General features: G+C 34.4%; 1 protein-coding gene across 2 annotated transcripts in view; it reads right to left on the reverse strand.

Annotated features, from left to right (window-relative positions):
- Window positions 1–21586, reverse strand: part of Spata16 (spermatogenesis associated 16) — a 232536-nt gene that overhangs the window by 149496 nt on the left and 61454 nt on the right. For both annotated transcript variants that reach the window (XM_004834609.3, XM_087186515.1), the window contains one exon: window positions 4193–4338. In XM_004834609.3, the coding sequence (XP_004834666.1) occupies window positions 4193–4338 (146 nt within the window). The remainder of the gene's footprint in view (window positions 1–4192; window positions 4339–21586) is intronic.

Genomic DNA, 21586 nt, shown 5'->3' on the forward strand with positions numbered 1-21586 from the left:
AACTCTTCTTCTTGGATTGTTCCCTTTACAAGGATGTAGTGTCCTTCATCTCTCTTAATCAGTGTTGGTTTGAAATCTACTTGATCTTCCAAGAGGATAGCTACTCCTGCTTTTTTTTGGGTTCCTGTCACATGGAGTATTGTTTTCTAACTTTTAACTTTCAGTCTATGAGTTTTCTTTTGAATTAAGTGTGTTTCTTGAATGCAGCATATTGTTGGATTTTGCTTTTTGATCCATTCTGCCAGTCTATTTCTTTTGATTGGTGAATTGAGACCATTAACATTGATGTTTATAACTGATACATCTTGACTTATTGTCACAACTTTTTCTTTTTGTTGGATTATCCCCCTTTACATTTAATTTCTTGTCGCATTGGATGGATTCATTCTGCTGTGCTTCCTGGGGTTGTGATACTCATTGTCTGTTCCTCGGATACTGTCTAAAATTTTTTGGAGTGCTAGTTTGGTATTCCTGAAGTTCCTAAGGTGCTCTCTGTCATGAAAGTATCTTATTTCTCCATCCATTTGGAAAGATAGTTTTGCAGGGTACATCAATCTGGGTTGGAGGCTGTTTTTCTTTAGGGCTTGAAACATGTCACTCCAAGCTCTTCTTGTTTTGAAGGTTTGCCTTGAGAAGTCTGCTGTTATTCTGAAGGGCTTTCCTTTGTATGTGATTTGTTGTCTTGGTTCTTATTTTTCACCCTTGCCCAGCCCTCCCTTCAACCCCTCCAGTCCTTCCTCTTTACAAAGATTTTGTTCCTATTACAAAAATATTTTCTAAATGAATAAATTATATAATAAATGCTCTTATTATAAAGCCATGGTAAAGATAGGATCTTTTCCACATTTTTGCAACTTTAGACTTCTACTTGTCTGCCACCTGTGTCAACAAAATTCTGCATTATACAAAATCTAATAGTGTGGACTATACAAAAAGTAATGTGCAACATTAGAATCTTTACAATGATGTGCATCAAAATATAATTACTTGGTAGAAAAGGAGTTATATCAGAATTTCTCTTCTTGATAAGATAGCTTTAATTAGGCATCAGTCTTAGAGTAAATAGTGGCACTAGTTTGATGAAATGAGCCCAGAGTTAATGTGTTTGGTGAGTCTAGGGAGCACTTCTGGGTGAAGTTAAAACCAATATCCATATTTGTCATATTGGATTTATTATGAGGAAAGGAGAAAAACCATTTTAAACAATTTTTATAAAGGCTTAATTGGGAATACATAGTTGATTAATTACAAATTGTAACTTTGTTGATCTTAAAACCAAAACATTATAGTTCTTGTAGTCTTCTACATGACAAAACAATATGCCTTTGTTCTTGTCAGAAGCAAAACTACATGATGGTTTTTAAGTTAATTATTGTGTTAACAAGTCTCCTAAAGATATGCAGTAGACCTCACATTTACATAAAATTAAAGAAAGGATGCTTCAGAAAATGCAAATAAATGCAAAAAAGGAATATTTTAATTTTGATCCATGATTAGTATCAACTATCACAATGTGATAATAATACAAAAGCACAATTCTGTATTCAGTGCATAACTAATGGTTGTAAAGTATTTATAGACTAAATATCCTGATTAATTAATTAGTTTTATGGAATACACTGATTACATTTCAGACTTTGTTTTTTTAAATCTGGAATTTTTCAAAATGGTTTAATATTAAAAATATATGCACCAACTTCTATAGTTTGCACTATGACAAGCTCAGCAAAATGATTGGTATCTATTGGTGCATTATTAATTGTATAAATTGACTGTTGAACCTCTATTGATTTGCATTTCCTACTTAATGTTCAACTTAGAAACAGAAGCAGAAATTACTGTAGAAAAAAGCATGTAAAAATTAATCCTAACAGAATTGTAGAGAGGATCATATTACTACTTATTATTATTTTTTACCCTAAGTTATTTTCAAGGTCTTGAAATATCCAATATTTGTTTGCTTAGTTTATTTATTTTTTCAGACCTGGAGATCTATCCTAGGGGTTCACATATGCTAGACCAGTGTTCTATCACCGACTACCAAGCTGTGTTCTGGACCCTCAGTGAAGAATAAGAGCAAAGATTATGCCTACACCCCAACTTCTGCAGCTCAGGCTGTTGGCTGTGAGTCCCATTCTACTTCATATGGTGCTAGTGGATAAGCATGGTATGGACAAAGAGCATTTTGTTTCACTGGTGACACCTGTGGCCTTCTTCAACCTGACTGACTTTCCTCTTGAGGAAAGAGATGGTCCTGCAAGCTGACATGGGCCAGATCTGTATCACCTGATGTGATATTCCTTTCTCAGTGGTTCCTCTTCTCTTTCTACATAGTGCTGCACACAGAGGAAGGTCTTAAAAAATCTTTGATGTACACATTTAGTTTTAAAATTTAATTCTCTTCTGATTCTACACATTGAACATATCAAAGCTGATTCTTGCATCTTCAGGAAGTGTAGCATTTTATACATCTTATGTTGAAATTGTAGTGGAATTTCTGATCTTTTCTTCCCATTATTTATTTTTAATAAACTTAATTGAATTTTGACATGACCATACCATTTCAAATACTTTTGTTTTTTTACTTAGAAATAACATGCATGTATACTAAATATACATGATATATATTATACATTCTACACATTATAGAATAATGAGTAAAGGCCAAATTGAAATGTTATTATTAAATACGATTCAAAAATCCACCAAATGATTCTGATATCCAGGAGACATTTTTCTTACAGTGTAGGCCATGTTAGTGGTTCTTTGATGTGTGACAAAGGTCATGGAAAAGGTGACTTATAATGGCTTTCAGTATATCTCAATTCATTATTGTTAATGAATTTCTATAGATTTTCTGGGCTAGTCTAAGTATTATTTTTCCCATTGTGCTCCTAAGTCACCCAAGTAGCCCAGACATTATAGTATTTTGACATACTTAAATGTATGTTACCTTTCTGACACTGCTTTTTTCAAATGGAAATGGAACAAAATTCTTTGAGAGACTATATCCTGACATTGGATTGGAAACTATGGTTGTATAAAATGTTCCTGGATGGATAGAAGGCAGGGTTTCAAAGGGAATATGCTTTTAGATTCTGTAGTTTACTTAAGCAGGAGAATTTCTTTCAAGTTAAGTTATCCTATGAATTTCAAAGAGGTTTCATTGCCTATAGGTTCTTGATGTCCTCTCAAGTCCACTGTTAGGGCTGTGCAAATCTTGAGCAGAACTTTAACATTTTAGTCGATGTGGGTTTATAAATGGCTTTTACTGTGTTGGCAGATCTCTCACTAATGGGTCTTACTATAACTGTCTCAGAGTCTATTACTAAAGCAGATATTATGGTCTCATATTGAAATTAGTTTTGCTAATTACATCCAAAGGAAACATAAGATCAAAAATGGACAACACAAAAGTTCTAGGTAAATTATTTTAAGTCAGGCTAGGAAGGATAAAAGTATCATAATTTCTAGGAAAGCATTATTAGAAAAGCATAACATAACTACTTTATCTTTGCTGTAGATTGCTAGTGATGAGAACAAGACCTTTTGAAAAAAGGACACAAAACAGGTACATTATTATAGAAGAAAAGAGAGCCCAGGCAACCATAGGAATCTCCCACATGGTAACATAATGATACAGAATTCTTAAGAAGGTTATAAATATAAAAAAGAAATCTTTAAGAATATAGATAAATATATTTCATATCTTTGGAAAGCTGTCCAAAGGATGCTGCTTGCATCCTTTAAATTAGCTATGCTATCATCAGATAAACCACAAATTTCAAGTCTTGCCTCAAGTCAGAATTCCCTTCTACCATTCCCTACCTACTCTGCAATTTTGGAAACTCTTCTTAGCCTTACATACCAACTCCCTTACCTACCTTCTCTCCTTTCTTTCTTCCTGCAGGAATTTGATGCTATATTTGCCTGCCTTATTATTTTGCCCTGAATTATGACTACTATTTGTAATTGTTGCTTATGTGCCTATTTCTTCCCTCAGGTTTTAAGATCCCTGTTTGTCTCCCTGATGGATTAGTTTTACATAAATTAAGCAGTTATAATTTTTTTGCTTCATCTTGAAATTAAAATGAAAGGGAAGATGATAGACAAGTTCAGAGAGTAGCCTCCAAGTGTGTGAGTAGTACTTATTAGTACTCTTACTTACTTAATTAGTAGCATTTCATTTTACCTGTGTGCATGATTCAGGGCAAGGTCAGGTTTCCTCAACCGTAGATAGCAGGTGACGAGCTTTGTCTCAATGAAACTTGCCACTCCTGCTATATGGTCAGCACGTGCATCAAAGGATTTTTCTAGAGCTCCTCCTTTGCTGCAAAGCTTAAAAAAAATACACCACATTGAATTTTCTAATAATCTTGTCATATAACTTATCTTTAAATAAGCAAAACATACATACGTGCACATATTTTTCAAAACTAAAAGAAAAATATTAATACTTTGTACATTACATTGTTTCTGTTTGCTATTATGTGATGTAATATAAAGTAAGTGACAGATTTTACTGTAAAATGTTTCCTACAAAATATTTTAAAAGTATGATAGATTTTAAAGGAGTGTCATTTTCTAAGAATGTCTGTTTTTAAAATAAAGCACATGATAAACAAAGATATTAACAGAAAACTAGGCATAAATCATATTAAATATCAATGCTTTTATGAAAACCCAGCTGAGCAATGATCTAGCACACTATCAAGTTTGATTTAATATAATAAGGGGTATCGGAAGTAAGCTCCTAGGAGCCATTAACATGATCGGTGATTAATTTGAGTCTGAATCATATTCTCTAGGATGTTATTGAAAGAAAAGAAGTGAAAATTTATTAGGATTTATTGGCAGAGGCCACAGTATCTGAAAAACATGGCAAGAATGTGGAATTCTTAATAAAAATTCCAGGAAGTCAGTGGTTTCTGGGCAACACAGATAAACTATAGAGGAAGAAAATAATTAATTTTGGGGAAAAACTCAAACATTAAGAAGTCTCAGTAATATGACAACAGTGGATTAGCACTTTTCTTTCCCCTTCAAAGTTTTCTACTGTCCTTGCAATTAAGCCTGATGGGAAAGGAGAAACCTTATCTTCTGTTCATTGACCTTATTCAGAATAGCTGCTTCTTTGCTCTTCTGTGATTCATTTGTGTATACAAGCAGTGACAAAGATTTGTTGAATGCTTACATTTAAAAAACAAAATTATTTCAGTAAAAGACACACTGTCATTAACCCTCTGCAAAATACTCCTCCTCAAAATTCTCCTCCTGGCCATTTTTCATTCCTTCTACTTTCGGACAGAGTCCTGAAAGTCTTTGTGAAGTTTTTTTACAATGTGTGATTAAAAATATCGTGAATGCCACTGAAGAATACAATCTTATAAAGGCAATATAACAGTGTGTCCACATGCACCTTACTCACAGGGTCTGGTCCCATGGAACTGCTTCTTTCTCAAAGTCAAAATGACCATGAAAGGTAAACAGATTTTTTTTTTTTTTTTTTTTTTTTGGTACTGGGGATCGAACTTGGAACCTTGCGCTTGTGAGGCAGGTAGTGGAACCACTGAACTAAATTCCCGACCCAGGTCAACAGTTTTAATTAACTCAGAACACTGAGGTAGCCATAACAGTACAACTAAAGAAATTCAAGAAAGAGGGCTTTCAAAACTGCTTCAGAAAGTGGCAAGAATGATGGGATAAATGTGTTTGAACTAAGGGTGAACATTTTGAGAGGGATCAATGGCAATGTGTCTTTTACTGTAACAAATTTTAAAAATTTAAGCGTTCACTCTATTGTCCATAACACCTTAAATACTGGAGAAATAGTCTCACTAGAGATAGAAATATTTAGTTACTACCTATTTCTATACAAATTAACATAAAATTTCTTGTGTTCTAAATTGTTTTTTAAGTGATATAGTTTAAAATATTTTTTCATTTATAGATTACTTCTTAATACCAGCTTACCATGTATATTAACACTATTGTCAATTTTAATTGTTTAAAATACAATTTTGTTATTTGGGAAGTTTTATCCAAAAAATTATAAACTGTAAAAATATAGAATCTAGGTGTTCATTATGTGTAGTTTCGATTGAGTTACCTGATGCTATTATCTTTTCTTTGGAGATTTTGTTAATTCTCTATATTTATATTGTTTTTTGAAACCCTCTGATGGCCAAAAAAATGTTACTTCAGTCAATAAATACTTAATGAACATCTACAACCATTTGCCAGATGAAAATTGTTGCCTTCATGTTTTAATATTAATTAATTGGGCTTTTCAATAAATTTTGGCTCATTTAACTGTAAGTAAGTATCTGTTTACAATTCCTTGCATATTTCCATTGACATGTTAATCCCCTTCTTAGTAATTATAATAGATGTTTAGATATATAAGCTATTAATGCCTTTTCTGGTAACAACTACACACTCATGAGCAAATGTAAGGGTTTGATCCCCAAATTATTCTTCAGAACAGTGTCAACCTTTTTCATGTTTTTGTAAAGGCTCTTAGGAAAGATATAAAATATTTTCTCAATTATTTAAAAAAAAGAAAAAGAAAGCAGAAAAGACTTTGTGGAAGACACAAAAGGCATGATCTTGGTCAACGTTGTTTGGATGCTTTGTGATTACCAATGAAACTGGTAATGTAAGAGATAGAATATTTAACACACATCTAGTAATTATTTCTGAGAGTCTGACTACAGAAATGTTAATATAGTTACAAACAGACCTTAAGATATAATTTTAGAAAATACTGTAGTTTATAAATGACAGTCTGAGACACCATTTTCCTCCTTTCTATCAACCTGATCCCACAGCACTCAGAATTGCCTGAATAGTTTTCCAGAAAACAGGTTGTGTATCATAACTATAAAGCACAAAATAATGGAAAACAAAGTGAATACAATTAATTCAAATTTATCTATATCTCATAGCACTAAAATTGTACACCTCCTCAGTTTTATCTCTTAAGTGAAATCAGCACCGCTCCCCAAGTCTTAAATACACAAACTGACTCTTTACATAAAATCTTAAACAAAACAAAAATAAGCTCTACATTGTATGTGCTCTTTCTTTCTGTCTGTGTTACTCTCTGATCTGCTGGTGTGGACAAGTCTCTTTCTTAGGCCCACTTTTTATGAGATGACTGTGTGGGACATTCAGAGAATAGTCAAGGTGACAAAGAAAGCTGACCTTTAGTTTCTATAATATTGAAGTCTACGAACACTGAGAGGAAGTGGAGAATAAATGCCAGATCTCCTAATGTCTACAGTAGTCTTCATTTCTATGAAATTCAAGGATAGAAAAGGAGTAACAACGATCAATCTTAACACACAAATGAGAATGCTTTACTACAACACAGCGATGAAAGACACGAACAATTTTTCAATTCAGATTAAAATGGAAAACAAGCAGCTTGCTGAGTAGGTTTTATACTCACTTGTGCTAATCTTTATCAATCAGATATTGTAAAATTGAGAACTTTATTCATTTTATCAAAGATTGCTTTGTTATCTTCCAAAGAAGTACATTTTTTGAAGTCAGCTGTGCAATAAGGCAAACTGATATAAAATGAGTTGAAGTTAAATGTAAAGGAAATATTATAGGTACATATAGACAGACCACAATCATCAGGCTCTCAAAAAACATTATAGGATTTTTGTGAAGTTTTAGTTTTAATGCAGTCATTGTTACAAGCTGAAAAGTTAATTCTCTGGAAGACAGACTTCAATGTGGCTTGAATTGGTTTCAATGTAGTTGTAGTGATTGTGTTCAATTCTGCTTGTCTAAAAATATACTCTTTAACACTGGGGAAGATCTTTATATCATGAAACTAAAGAAAGAAAACTACCTGAAATAGAATACCGTAAGAAAACTTTGAGAGGAAAAAAATAATATTAGGTATTATTTTATTTCAAAAGGAACCTTAAACTACTTTTGAATGAAGTGTGGACATATTAAAAGAATAATATTTAGGAGTAAAGTCAGTTAAAACTCCTGTAAGTATAGGCTTTTTAAAATGGGAATCCAGACATTAAAAAGGGATTCAAGTAACAAATTAGAACCATAAACTCAAACTTTAATAAGGCTATAAAATTTACAAAAATATTTGATAATTTTCTGAAAACAATAGGATAATGATACATGGTTGTAATGTTAGGTTTCTTCCAGTTCTTTTAAATAATACTTGTCAAGTATATTTTTCAAAATTATGCACAAAGAAATTTTCAAGTTTGTGTAAAAATGCAAATAAAAATAGCAAAGCTCATGAATAGTGTAATCGATATTAAATGTTACATTTTGGTCACATTCTAAAAAATTCTACTGCACATTTTTCTTTAGATAAGATCATCATTAGCAAGATTTATATTGTTAGTAGTTACTCCCCTATTAGATATTACATAGAAGTGTGCCGGAGGAGCCCCTCTCCATCTGGCTCGCCATGCCCACCTGTGACCAGTGAGACCGTGAGGACCCCTGGACAGGTCCATCCGTGAGCAGCTTAGGCGTGCAGGCGCCTGCAACCCCGCCCCCGCCTCTGGCCTCCTGGCTGTGCAGCTACCTGGTTCCAAACTACAGAGGCACAGCGGGGCATAAAGGCCATTGTCCTGAACTGCAGAAGTGAACAATAGATAGAGGGCCTCTCTCAGGCTCCGTGATGAAAACTGAAGCCCACTGGAAAAGTGAAGAGAATCTCTGCAATAAAGGCAACACCAGACCATGCCCAGCCCACCAGCGACCAGCAGCAGGTGGAAGGTGAGGACCTCCCAACTGGTATCTGGGGAACCTGCAGCCCCCCACCCCCACCCTCTGGCCTCCTGGCTGTACTGCTACCTGGTTCTGTAGGGGCACAGGTCACAGAGGCACAGGGTATCATAAAGGCCATTGTCCTGAGCTCCAGAAGATAGAGCAGAAGTGATCAACAGAAAGAGGGCCTCTCTCAGACTCCTTGATGAAAACTGAAGCCCACTGGAAAAGTGAAGAGAATCTCTGCAATAAAGGCACAACAGACCACCGTACTTGGTAAGTTGGAGGGATCATCACCTCCCATCAGAACCCGGACTATCTTCAGGGGAAGGGCAGCTGGAACCTGCAGTAGAGCCTTGCAGAGTTCAACCCTGAAAGAAGACAGGGAGCTGAATTTGGGACTTGTGGAAATCTGCCTGAATTTCACAGTTCTGCAACTGGCTTGCTGAGACTCATTGACTTATATCTGCACCCTGCTGCCCATGTTGTCTATTGTCTTGATGTCTATTGACAGCAGAGACATACTCCTTGAAGGAGGTCCTTCATTTTTATCTTTATTTGTTATTTTCAAAATTATTATTATTTTTGCTGTTATTTTTAATTTTTATTTTTTTCTACTCTTTTCAAATTTTTATTTTTCTTTTTTCTTTCTTTTCTCTCTTCTTTCTCCTCTCACTCATTCCCTTGCTGTCCCACATTGTTCTTCATCTCCCTTTGTGTTCCTGTTCTGGCCCTAATTTGTATTTCTTCTTTATCTTTCTTTTCTTCTCTTTTTCCTTCTCTTGACTGTGTCCTTTGGCCTCACTGCTAACCTTTTCCTATCCTTGTACTTACCTATCCCTCCCTCCCCAACTCCTTCTAACTCCCCATCCCAAAGGGTAAAGTTGCTGTATTGAAGAGTTTTTTCACTATAAATATATGTTGGGTTGGCCCTTGATTTTGATTTAATTCACACAGTTAAAGGTGATAGATTAATAACTACCACAAATTGTCTTTTTCTAAGATGTACTTGATGCTGTGATATTACTGATTGTATCACTTGGGCAAAGGTGTTGTGATTGATCTAATCAGTTGTTCTTCCTGGTATAATGAAATGAGAGAGCCTCAGAGCCATTAGAGACTCAAAACCTAAAGATCAGCTATATCTGGAAGACACTTCTGAGAAGCAATCATTCCATAAGGGTTCTAATTACAAGCAACAAAGATACTTACAACAAGCAACTTCAAAGTATCAACCCAGGAATTAAACCAAGGACAATACCAAAAACAAAAATGAGAAGAACTTTAAGCAAGTCACAAACTCAGACTTCTACTCCACAAAAGGCAAATTCTGGGGGAAAGGAGGTGGAAAAGTCTGATAATCAACCACCTGGACACCCTCAACTAATAGCACAGGAAGTAGCAAATCAGAAGAATGGGTCTCTAGAAAAATTCAAAGCAGAAATAATCTCCCACATAACTACAGAGATAGTGAGCAGAGTGAAAGACATGATTAGAGGCTCTAGAACAGAAACAGATAAAAAAAAAATAGATGAGCTCAGAACCATCCTGGAAGCCATGAATGTCCAGCATAAGAAAGAAATGGAAACCATGATCGCCCAACATAAGAAAGAAATGGAATCCATTAAACAGATTCAAACAGATATCCAGGAGATTAAAAACTCCATTAAAAGTATGCACAGTAGATTAAGGGCATGTGAAGATAGAATATCAGATATAGAAGACATGATTGCAGTTAATGACCATGAAAACAGATTTCTTAAAAATAGTAAGGGACCACGAGAAATCAATCCAGCAGCAGCTAGATGATGCAAAGAAGAATAACATAAGACTGATAGGAGTCCATGAAAAAACAGGAGAAAGTACAACTGGCATAAAAAAACTGTTCATAGATATTATATAATGAGTGTTTGCCTAGTATAATACTGGAGCATGATTTTGAGTAAGAGCAGGGGATTTTGGAGAGAACAACAAATCTTGACAAATATGACATTATTTGATGAGATATCTACAAATAGAGATATTTCATCAGCCAACCAGTGATTTTTAAAGATTTTTATATTGATTCTGGAAATTTCAAAGTGGTCTGAAGATGAGAAAGTTACCAATAACCCTACCTCCATATAATTGCCATTAGTTCTTTTCATTTTTAGTACATGTTTGCAGTACACAACAATTCCATTCATTGTGGGGAGTTGGTACATGTACATAACACATCTATATTCTTTTTTTATCCCCTTCTTTCCCTTATTTCTTTTCCTCCAGCTCTCGGTCACCTTCCCTTTTGGAAAATATGTATTCCTCTGCTTTCTATTATTTATCTTTTATTTTGCTCTTTAAATACTTTAGGTTTCTCATATAAGAGAAACTATACAATATTTAAACTTGTGTGTCTGGTTTATTTCACTAATTCTTGATATGTTTCTTTGTATATTTTTATGCTTTTGTATCATAGTAAAGGTTATATTATGTGTAACACTTTTTCACATGCTTTGATTGAAAGATTAGGACATGTTAATTAAAATAGACTTGTTTCAATTACAGGTAAGGAATTCAATATTCTCTCATCAAATGACAGAAATACTGGCAAAGGAATGGATCTGAACAACATAATCAACTAACAGTATGTGATGGACACAATACACACATATCTACATATAAAACCTATCCATTAATAGCAGAATGTACATTTTCTTGAGCACCCATGGAAAATTTGCCTATATAATATCCTGTGTAATAAACCAAATCTCAATAAACTGAAAAATTGAAGTCTTTCTGAGCAAATTCCCTGACTACAACAGAATTAAAATTCAAAATTTAAAAAAATCCAAAATAATCCAACTTGAAAGTGAGTAAAAGGCACAGAAATTTCATCTAGAAAATAAGCTCATAAAAAGACATTTGACACCATTTGTCATTAGAAAAATGCAGTTGGAGACCTGCGTAGGCTGCATAATGAGACCTTGTCTCAGGAAAACAACAGACAAACAAAAACCCCTAAACTGCAATGAGGTATCACTGTACCCTTCTCAAAATGGCTAACATATGAGCAAGCAACAATATCAGATGTTCTGTGCTGAAAAGACTTATCATTCGTGTATTGCTATTAGGAATGTAACATGATATAGCTACTGTGAAAACAATATGGCATATTCTCAAGCTAAATGTGTGAATATTATGCATTCATTTTCAATTTATTCAATAAGGTATGGGATCATAACAGATTAGGACACAAACCAAACAGAACTGATATTACATAGATAAACAAAAAGATTCTACTAAAGTATTAGAAATCTAGATAATTCAGAAATTCTGCAGAATAATTCTTCTATTAAAGTGGCCACTCTTAGATATTAGTGTATATGTACATTTATTTCTGTCAATCCATTTACAAAAGTGAATTTATTACTACCCATGGTAATATGTAAACCATTTTTTTCTACTAAAATATTATGAACGTTTTCATGTTAGTAAGTAAAGACAGAAATCATTATTTTAAATGTTTGTGTAATTTTGTGAAATCCCAATTTGATTCTTTGTCCAGTTAAAATATTTCTCTCATGACACTGAAATTTCTCAATGATGTAAATAATATACTTACAGGTTGTACTGTATATACATCTTTGCCTATGTTTGATCATTTCCAAATTGTTATATTTCTACCTGTTATAATGCATTCTTACACATAGGAATTGCTGAGTCAAGTTATATAATCCAATCCAAAAAGAAAAAAAACACTTTAGAATGTACATCATAAAAGTACTGTCTGAAAAAGCCTTATACTTTTACGAAGAAGTAACTCAAATTAATTTTTCTCTACTTCACCCACAGTAGGTATTAATATATTGTTAATCTACTTACTCCTTGCTAATCAAATGGGCAAAAATGGCAGTTTACATTAAGTTGATGACTAGCTCAATCTTTTATGTTTATTTGCAATGTGTATGGGTATATTGTTTGTTCACAAATTTTATTCATTGTTAAATTAGGCTGTTCTGAGACACCAGCACACTGGCCCCAGCCAAAAGGCCACCTGGAAAAGAGCTGGAAAGCAGACAGGCCTCAGCTAGAGGCCCAACCAGAAACCATTGGAAAGTGCCAGCAGAGCCCAGCCAGGAGCCTGCCTGCACATCAGCAGTGCAGGTGCACATGCCCCAATCAGGGCCCCACCTAGACATCAGGGGCTTGGTTTTGCAGGCCCCAGCCAAAGGCCCAATTGGAAAACAGCTACACAGGTGCACAGGTCCAAGACAGAAGCACATCCAAAAACCATCCCTAAGTATGCACAAGCCCCTGCCAGAACCCCACCTGGACAATAGCACAGTGCAGGGATCCAGAAGGCCATTATTCCAAACCCAGGGATTGGTGCAGTAGTGAACAGCAGAGAAAAGTCCTCTTTGAGGCTTGCTGAGAATTGAAGCCCACTGGGTAAGCAAAGAGTCACTTCAACAAAGTCACAGCAGACTACATCTGTTGAAATGAGAAGACACATAAACAACACTCAAAACCAGGCTTCCACATCACCAAAGGCAACTGCAAGGGACAATGAGAAGGAACAGTCTGATACTCAACCACCTGGACTCCATGAACTGGCAAGGAAAGAGAATCTGGAAGAAATAATTTCTCAAAAAAAGAGATTGTGTCCATAGTGAAAGACATAATTTATAACTCTAGAGCAGATACAGATAGAAAAATAGAGAAGCTGAGGAACATGATGGAACCCCAGCATAGGAAACAAATGGAGTACATAAAGCAGATGCAAACACATATCCAGATTAAAAACTCTATTGAAAGTTTACTCAGCAGAATAGGCCAGTGTGAGGACAGACTATCAGATACAGAAGACAGGATTGCAATTAGTGACCAGGAAAAGAAAGCATTCTTAAAAAGAGTAAGGGACCACAAGAAATCAATCCAGCAGCTGCTAGGTACTGAAGAGAAGAATAACATAAGATTGATAGGAGATAGTAAAAAAGACATTAAAAAAACTGTTCACAGAAATAATGGCAGAAAACTTCCCAAGCAAGGCAAAAGAATTTGACATACAGATAAGTGAGGCATATAGGACTCCAACTAGCTCTGATAAAACAAAAATCTACACCTAGGCAGATCACAGTCAAGATTCCAGAAATCCAATAGAAGAACAATATACTACAAGAGTTAGAGAAAAGAAACAAATCACATAAAAAGGAAAGCCCATCAGAATTACAGTCAACTTCTCAACAGAAACCCTCAAGTCAAGAAAAACTGGGAGTGAAGTATTTCAAGCCCTAAAGGAAAATAACCTCCAACCCAGATTGATGTATGCTGAAAAACTATCTTTCAAAATTGATGGAGAAATAAGATACTTTCATGACAAAGGGCACCTGAGGAACTTGAAGAATACCAAACCAGCACTCCAAAAAATTTTAAACAATATCCTAGGAAAAGAGAACAAGGGTAACAATCCCATGAAGGCCAGCAGAATGAATCCATCAGGCAAGACAAGAAATCAAATGCAAAGGCAGAAAATACAACAACAGAAAAAGATCACCACAAGGATAAGTCAATACATATGAATTATAACCATCAATGTTAATGGTCTCAATTTGCCAATCAAAAGAAATAGGCTGGCAGAATGGTTCAAGAAGCAAGATCCAACAATATGCTACATACAAGAAACACACTTAATTCAAAAAGAAAATCATACACTGAAAGTAAAAGGGAGGAAAACAACACTCCATGCAATAGGAATCCTAAAAAAATGCAAGAGTAGCTATCCTATTTGCAGAACAAATGGATTTCAAACCAACACTAATTAAGAGAGACAAAGAAGGCCATTGTATCCTTGTAAAGGAAACAATCCAAGACAAAGAGGGGACAATCATAAATATATATGCACCAAAGAGTGTACCCAAGTATATAAAATAAATATTAATGGACATGAAAAATCAAATAAGCACTAATAGAATAGTAGTGGGGGACCTCAATACCCCACTGTCACAAATAGATAGATCAACTAGACAAAAAAGAGAGAAATACTAGAACTCAACCAAACTCTTGAACAAATGGACTTAACAGATGTTTACAGTGTTCCATTTCACAAAATCAGAATACACATTCTTGTCAGCTGCACATGGGTCGTTCTCTAAAATAGACCACGTACTCCCTCATAGAACATGTTTAAGTAAGTGCAAAGAAATTGAAATTATTGTCTGTATATTATCAGACAATGATGAAACTGGAGTTCAATAGCAAAAGAAACTGCAAGAATTTCATAAACACATGGAAATCGAGCAACACACTTCTGAACAACCAATGGGTCATACAGGAAATCAGGCAGTTTCTACAATTAAATTACAATACCAATACAGCATAATGAAATCTGTGGGACACAAAGAAAGCAGTCTTATGAAGGAAATTCATAGCAGTGAATTTTAGGAAAACAGAGTGAGCTCAAATAAACAACATAATGCTGAACCTCAAGCTTCTAGAAAAAGAAGAGCACAAGAAACCCAAAGCTCATACAAGGGAGAAAATTATAAAGATCAAAGGAGAAATCAGTGCAATGCAGGCTAAGAGAACAATACAAAACAATCAGTGAAACAAAGAGTTGGTTCTTTGAAAGAATAAACAAAATCAACAAACCCTTAGCCAACCTTATCAAAACAAGGAAAGAAAAGACCCAAATCCGTGCAATTAGGAATGAAAAGGGTGAAATTACAATGGAGCCAGCAGAAATCCAGAGGATCATCAATACCTACTTTGAGAATCTATATGCCAATACGAAGAAAAACAGCAAAGAAATGGATAGATTTCTAGATACATATGAATTACCAAAGTTGAACAAAGAACATCTAAAAATTCTAAACAACCAAATATTAATCAACAAAATTGAAAACATAATTAAAAACTTACCAACTAAGAAAACCCCAGGTTCTGATGGTCTCACTACTGAATTCTGCAAGACATTTAGACACAAACTATTGAAACTACTGTTTAAACTCTTCAATGAAATTGAAAGGGAAGCAATACTCCCTAATTCATTCCCGGAAGCAAGCATCACCTTGATCCCCAAAGAAGAGAAAGACCCAACCGAAAGAGAACTATAGGCTAGAGAACTCACTCATGAACATAGATGCAAAAGTCCTCAATAAGATACTGGCAAACAGAATGCAGAAGGTCATACACCCTGATCAAGTGGGATTCATTCCAGGAATGTAGGGATGGTTCAACATATGAAAATCAATAAATGTAATACACTATATTAGTAGAGTGAAGGACAAAAACCATACCATCATCTCAATAGATGCAGAAAAAGTATTCCACAAAATCCAACACCCATTCCTGATAAAAAACCTACAGCAAATTGGAATAGATGGCCTCTATCTCAAACTGATAAAAGCCATCTATGAAAAACATGCAGCCAACATCATAATAAATGGTCAAAAACTGAAATCCTTCATGCTAAAATCAGGAACATGACAAGGACGTCCACTATCACCACCTCAGTTCAATGTAGTTTTGGAAACATTAGCCACAGCAATTAGACAAGAGAAAGGAAACGAAGAAGTTAAATTGTCATTATTTGCAGATGACATGATACTTTATATAGAAGATCCCAAGAACCCTACCAAAAGTCTTCTAGATTTAATAATCAAATACAGTAGAGTAGCTGATACAATGTCACTACTCAAAAATCAATAGCTTTCCTGTACATGAACAACAGACTCACTGAGAGAGGAACTGGAGAAACAATTCCTTTCTCAATAGCATCCAAAAAAAAAAAAAAGAAATACCTAGGAATCAATATAACGAAGGAAGTAAAAGACCTCTACTCTGACAACTATAGCACTCTGAAAAAAGAGATCAAAGAGGATATCAGAAAATGGAAAGACTTACTCTTACTCTTACTCTTACCCTTACTCCTGGGTAGGAAGAACCAATATAGTGAAAATGGGGATACTTCCAAAACCGCTACACAGATACAATGCAATACCAATTGAAATTCTAACAGCATCCTTCATAGAACTTGAGAAAACAATCCAAAAATTTATTTGGAATAAGAAGAGACCTAGAATAGCAAAAGCAATTCTAGGCAACAAAGAAAAGGTAGGAGGTATCACAACCTCCAATTTGAAACTAAACTGTAAAGCTACTGTGATAAAAACAGCGTGGTACTGGCAAAGCAACAGACCTGAGGATCAGTGGAATAGATTGGAAGTTGCAGAAACAACTCCAGACACACTGAGCCACCTCATCTTCGACAAAGGAGCCAAACACCCTCAGTGGATGAAAGATAGCTTCTTTAATAAATCATGCTGGAAAAATTGGGTTTCAACTTGCCAAAGATTAAAACTAGGCCTATATCTCTCACCATGCACTAAATTAAAATTTAAATGGATCAAAGATCTAAATATTAAAACAGAAACACTAAACCGGCTTAAGAGAGGTTAGATAGAACTCTGGAAGATACTGTTCAGGAAAATATTTCATGAACAAAACCTCAGTTGCATGTGACCTAGCAGATCTAGCACAAAGAATCAACAACTGGGATCTCATCTTCTTAAAAAACTTCTACACAGCAAGAGAAACCACTAACAGAGTGAAGAGACAACCCAAAATGTGGGAGAAAATTTTTACTAGCTGTTCCTCAGACATAGGTCTACTATCCAGAATACATAAAGAACTTAAAAAAACCCCAGACCTCCCAAATTTAAAGACCCAGTCCAAAAATGGGCATCTGAAATAAACAAACATTTCCTCAAAGAAGTAGAAACAGCAAATAAACGTGTGAAAAAATGTTCAACATCCCTGGCCATTTGAGAGATGTAGATGAAAACAACACTGAGATTCCACCTCACCCCAGAAAGAATGGCTGCTATCAAGAAATCAACCAATAACAAAAGCTGGCAGGGGTGTGGGGAGAAAGGAACCCTTCTGTTGGTGGGAGTGCAGACTGGTGCCACCACTGTGGAAATCAGTATGGAGGTACCTGAAAAAACTAGGATTAGAGGTCCCATTTGACCCAGCTATTCACCTGCTGGTTATCTTCCCAAAAGAATTAAAGGAATCATACCACATCGATATATGTGCACCCATGTTCATAGCAGCACAGTTTGTAATAGCCAAAACTTGGAAACTGCCCAACTGCCCATCGACTGGAAACTGGATAAGAAAATGTGGGGTTTTTTTGGGGTATAAAATGGAGTACTACTCAGCCACAAAGAATTAGAAACTACAAACATTTATAGCTAAATAGATGCACATTGATGCTATACTCTTAAGTGAAATAAATAGGACACACATGTGTAAATATTGAATAGCTTCTCTGGTGTAAGAAACTGAAAGTGTAAATGAAGATCAAAATGTATAATAGATAAAGTAAAATAGGAAGAAAAGGTCCAAAGGGGAAGGGGAAGTGAGAGGGGTATGGGAAAGGAAGGAAAAAACATGAGAAAAGGAAAAAATGGAAACAAAGTCTTTGTAAATAGGGAGGGGTAGAGAGGGTTGAAGGGAGAGCAGGGGAATGGGGAAAAAATAAGAACCAAGATATATCATATAAAGGTACAAATTCCCAGTGATGAATGCCATCATATTGTATATCTAAAATGTACCAATAAATTAGTGAATAAAAAAATCAGGCTGTTCTCATTTTATTGACTTATTTTCATTTAATAAATATATAATTAGATTTTTCCAAACAATTTATTATCAGTTACATTTACCATGTTTTGGTATCTGCCTTAAGCTAACTTTTTAAGATGAATCAGAAATACTTCCGTCTTTTTCAATACTCTGGAACATTTTGAAATGCATGGTTGAAAAAAATCTGAACTCAGCTTCTTTTATCTCCATTTCTCCCCTTAGTTATTGTTCTGCTCAGGTTTACAGTGTTTTGTATCAATTTGGTTAATTTTTATTTTCCTACAATATCATCTAGATTTAAAAATCTGTCATCATTGTGAAGAACACAATATTCTTGGAACAGTTTAATTGCCTAGGTTTTCATGGTGTCATCCCCTTGTTCATTCTCAGCACCATGTAGTTTGTTTATCCATTTATTTCTTAGCAAGAATTGCCAGAACTTTTATATTCTGCTTTGAGTAAGAACAATACACTCTCAAATGATTAATTCTCTTATTCTTTCCAATTCATTAATTGTGGCTTTTATCATTTTGTTATTGTTTTACTTGTTACAATAATGTCTTTGAATATTTAATTTATTTTAGTTTCATAATAAATATACATAGAATTGTTGTACGTTTCTATTTTACTTTAAAATTCCATTGCCTTTATTTTTATCTCTTTTATGTAAGTTAGAAGAGAAAACGTGGGCTTACTATTATTTAAAACTATACCACCTACTTTCCTTGTTATTTGCAGGCCATTTAGAAACATGACTGTCATTTATATTTCATCACTTATGATTATCTGCTTAATTCCTTTACATTTGTCTTTTAACTTCACACTCATTTTTGTTGTTATTAAGTTAGATAGGTTTAGACATGAAAACCTGGTGTTAGGGCATGTTCTACATTTCTTTTCTCATTCTACAGAATTGAACACCTTCAGAAAATTGTTTTTGCCCATGTGTAAAACTTTCAGGTGTTATAATTGCATGGAAGACCAGTGTTAAGGGACCCTTCTTTTTCATAAAGTACAAAGTTCTGTTTAGAAATGAAGCCAGTGTAAAAGGAATAGAGCCAAAGATGGAGAAGCAGTAATCATAGAGAGATTCTTTTGAATAAAAGTATGAAAGATAATTTTAAAAGGAAGCATTCTTTTGGTTATTTTGAAAAATAATTGAGATTAGGAAATTGGAGGAAATAATGACAATTATAAAAATAAATTTGCAGAATAAATGTTAGGCTACAAGCAATAAGCAAAGAATCAATATAAGATAAACAAGTTATTCACTGAAAATAAAGATTTAGGCAATTATACATTTATTTCTTCTTTAAAAGAGAATGTTTTGTCTTGTAATCTAACTACTTTGAAGATAATAAAATAGTTTATTAACTATTGTTATTTTCTTATTATTTTGTCATAAAATTTTGTTTTTTATAAAATAAAAATTTAAAAGAAATAAAATCATATTAGAAATGTAGAGGACAATTTCTAGAAACTGGAAGATATTAAAAAGTCCATTATTAGTGAAATTTTACCATTTCTTAGACATCTTTATATATATCATTATATTTAAATGGTTAGTATCTCTATGAAGTAGATAACATGGACATTATTGCCCCATTTTACAGATGTTGAAGACTATACTTGGTGACCTGGTGATTTGCCCTAATTAGTAGCAGAACTTAGAATTGATTTTTAGTGGAAAAATATATTTGGTCTATATCAGGATCACTGTCTTAAGTTATTGATTTTTTAAAAATCTTAATATATATGTAGAACCTCTGCTAGAAATTTAGTAGGCCTTGTTACAACTTTCAGTGATTTTTTTTCCTGGTATTATGGCTCCTGTGTTCCAATTTTTCATAACATGGAATCTTTTCAAAGACCTGTCCTTGCATAAGAAGAAATTAATCAATCGAAATGTTTGCTAACAGATTGGGTTGTTCTTTTTTCTTAGTTTTCCTGCAACTTACCTCCCTGTCTTTAGATTTTACATATGGAAATTTCTTTGCCAGGAAGGAAACAAATGAAAAAACAAACAAATAAACAAACTTCAACCTCCTGTGTTCACTGCTTTTTCTTTCACCATGTCTTCTTCCCATCATCATATCCCAAGATGTAGTAACTCCTGCTCATTCACTTCCATTTTAGATATTATTCATGAGATTAACAGCTATGCATAGATGTAAAGAGGGAGGAATTGGAGTGGGATTACATGATAAAATAACATTAAGAGTCCTAGAAATGAGTTTTTGGATGGAAGAGGGAAACTGTTGGTCCACTAATTGCAAAGGCCTTTTTTTAAGAGGCATTTTTTTTTTTATTACTATGTGTTTGTAGTACATAATGTTTACATTCCCTGTGTGGAATTGTACATGCACATGACACATCATAATTCCTTTATTCATCCTCTTTTCCTGCTCTCCCTTTTTCCTCCCTTCTTCTCTTGATCCCCTTCTCCTTTGAGAAAGATCTACCTCCCTATTTCTTCTTATTAGTTTACTTTGTCCTTTATTTATGCTTTGGGCTCCTCATATAACAGAAGTCTTGAAGTTGGGCATACCATGACTATAGATACAAATTTATTTTTAACCAGTTGGTCTTCCCTGGGGAATTGAATTTTGAAAATTCCAGCTTGTGTCTGGTAGCTCATTGCAGTTAATCTACTTTTTTTTCTCTTCATGTGGATTAATGCACATGGAGGGATGAGAATTAGGTACAACAATTAGCCTCCATCCTAAAGTGTAAATTCCTTGATGGGACCCTTAAAATTTCTTTTTAGACACCAAATTACATGTTGAAGTTGTCAGAGGTCTTACAACTAATAGTTTTCAATTTCAATAAGTATATTTTCATACTCCCTTAACAGAGTGGAAAGAAGTTCTACACTGTAGAATAACACCCATTGGTTTTAAAAATTTTAAATCATTTTTATATGACAGAGGAATGAATCAGAGAGCTCATCACTTGTAACTTTCCACATGGTGCCACATAGATCTACTAAAGTGTCTCCCCAGGAGAGACAAAGTATGCAGGGCTAAGAAATGCAGAGAATTATGTTCACACATCAGTGGACTTAAAAGTACCATCAGGGTTTTAGGAGCAATGGTTCTCAGCCAAGTAGGCCATGATATGACCTCTACTAAATTTATGGGAAATGAGGTTACTCCCTGGGTCACAAGCTGTTGAATGACAGTAAAAAGTAATTAATCAC

Source organism: Heterocephalus glaber, unplaced genomic scaffold, assembly GCF_053883595.1.
Source record: "Heterocephalus glaber isolate CG9 unplaced genomic scaffold, H.glaber_assembly_v1.0 deba00001504, whole genome shotgun sequence".
In the NCBI taxonomy this organism is placed as follows: Eukaryota; Metazoa; Chordata; class Mammalia; order Rodentia; family Bathyergidae; genus Heterocephalus; species Heterocephalus glaber.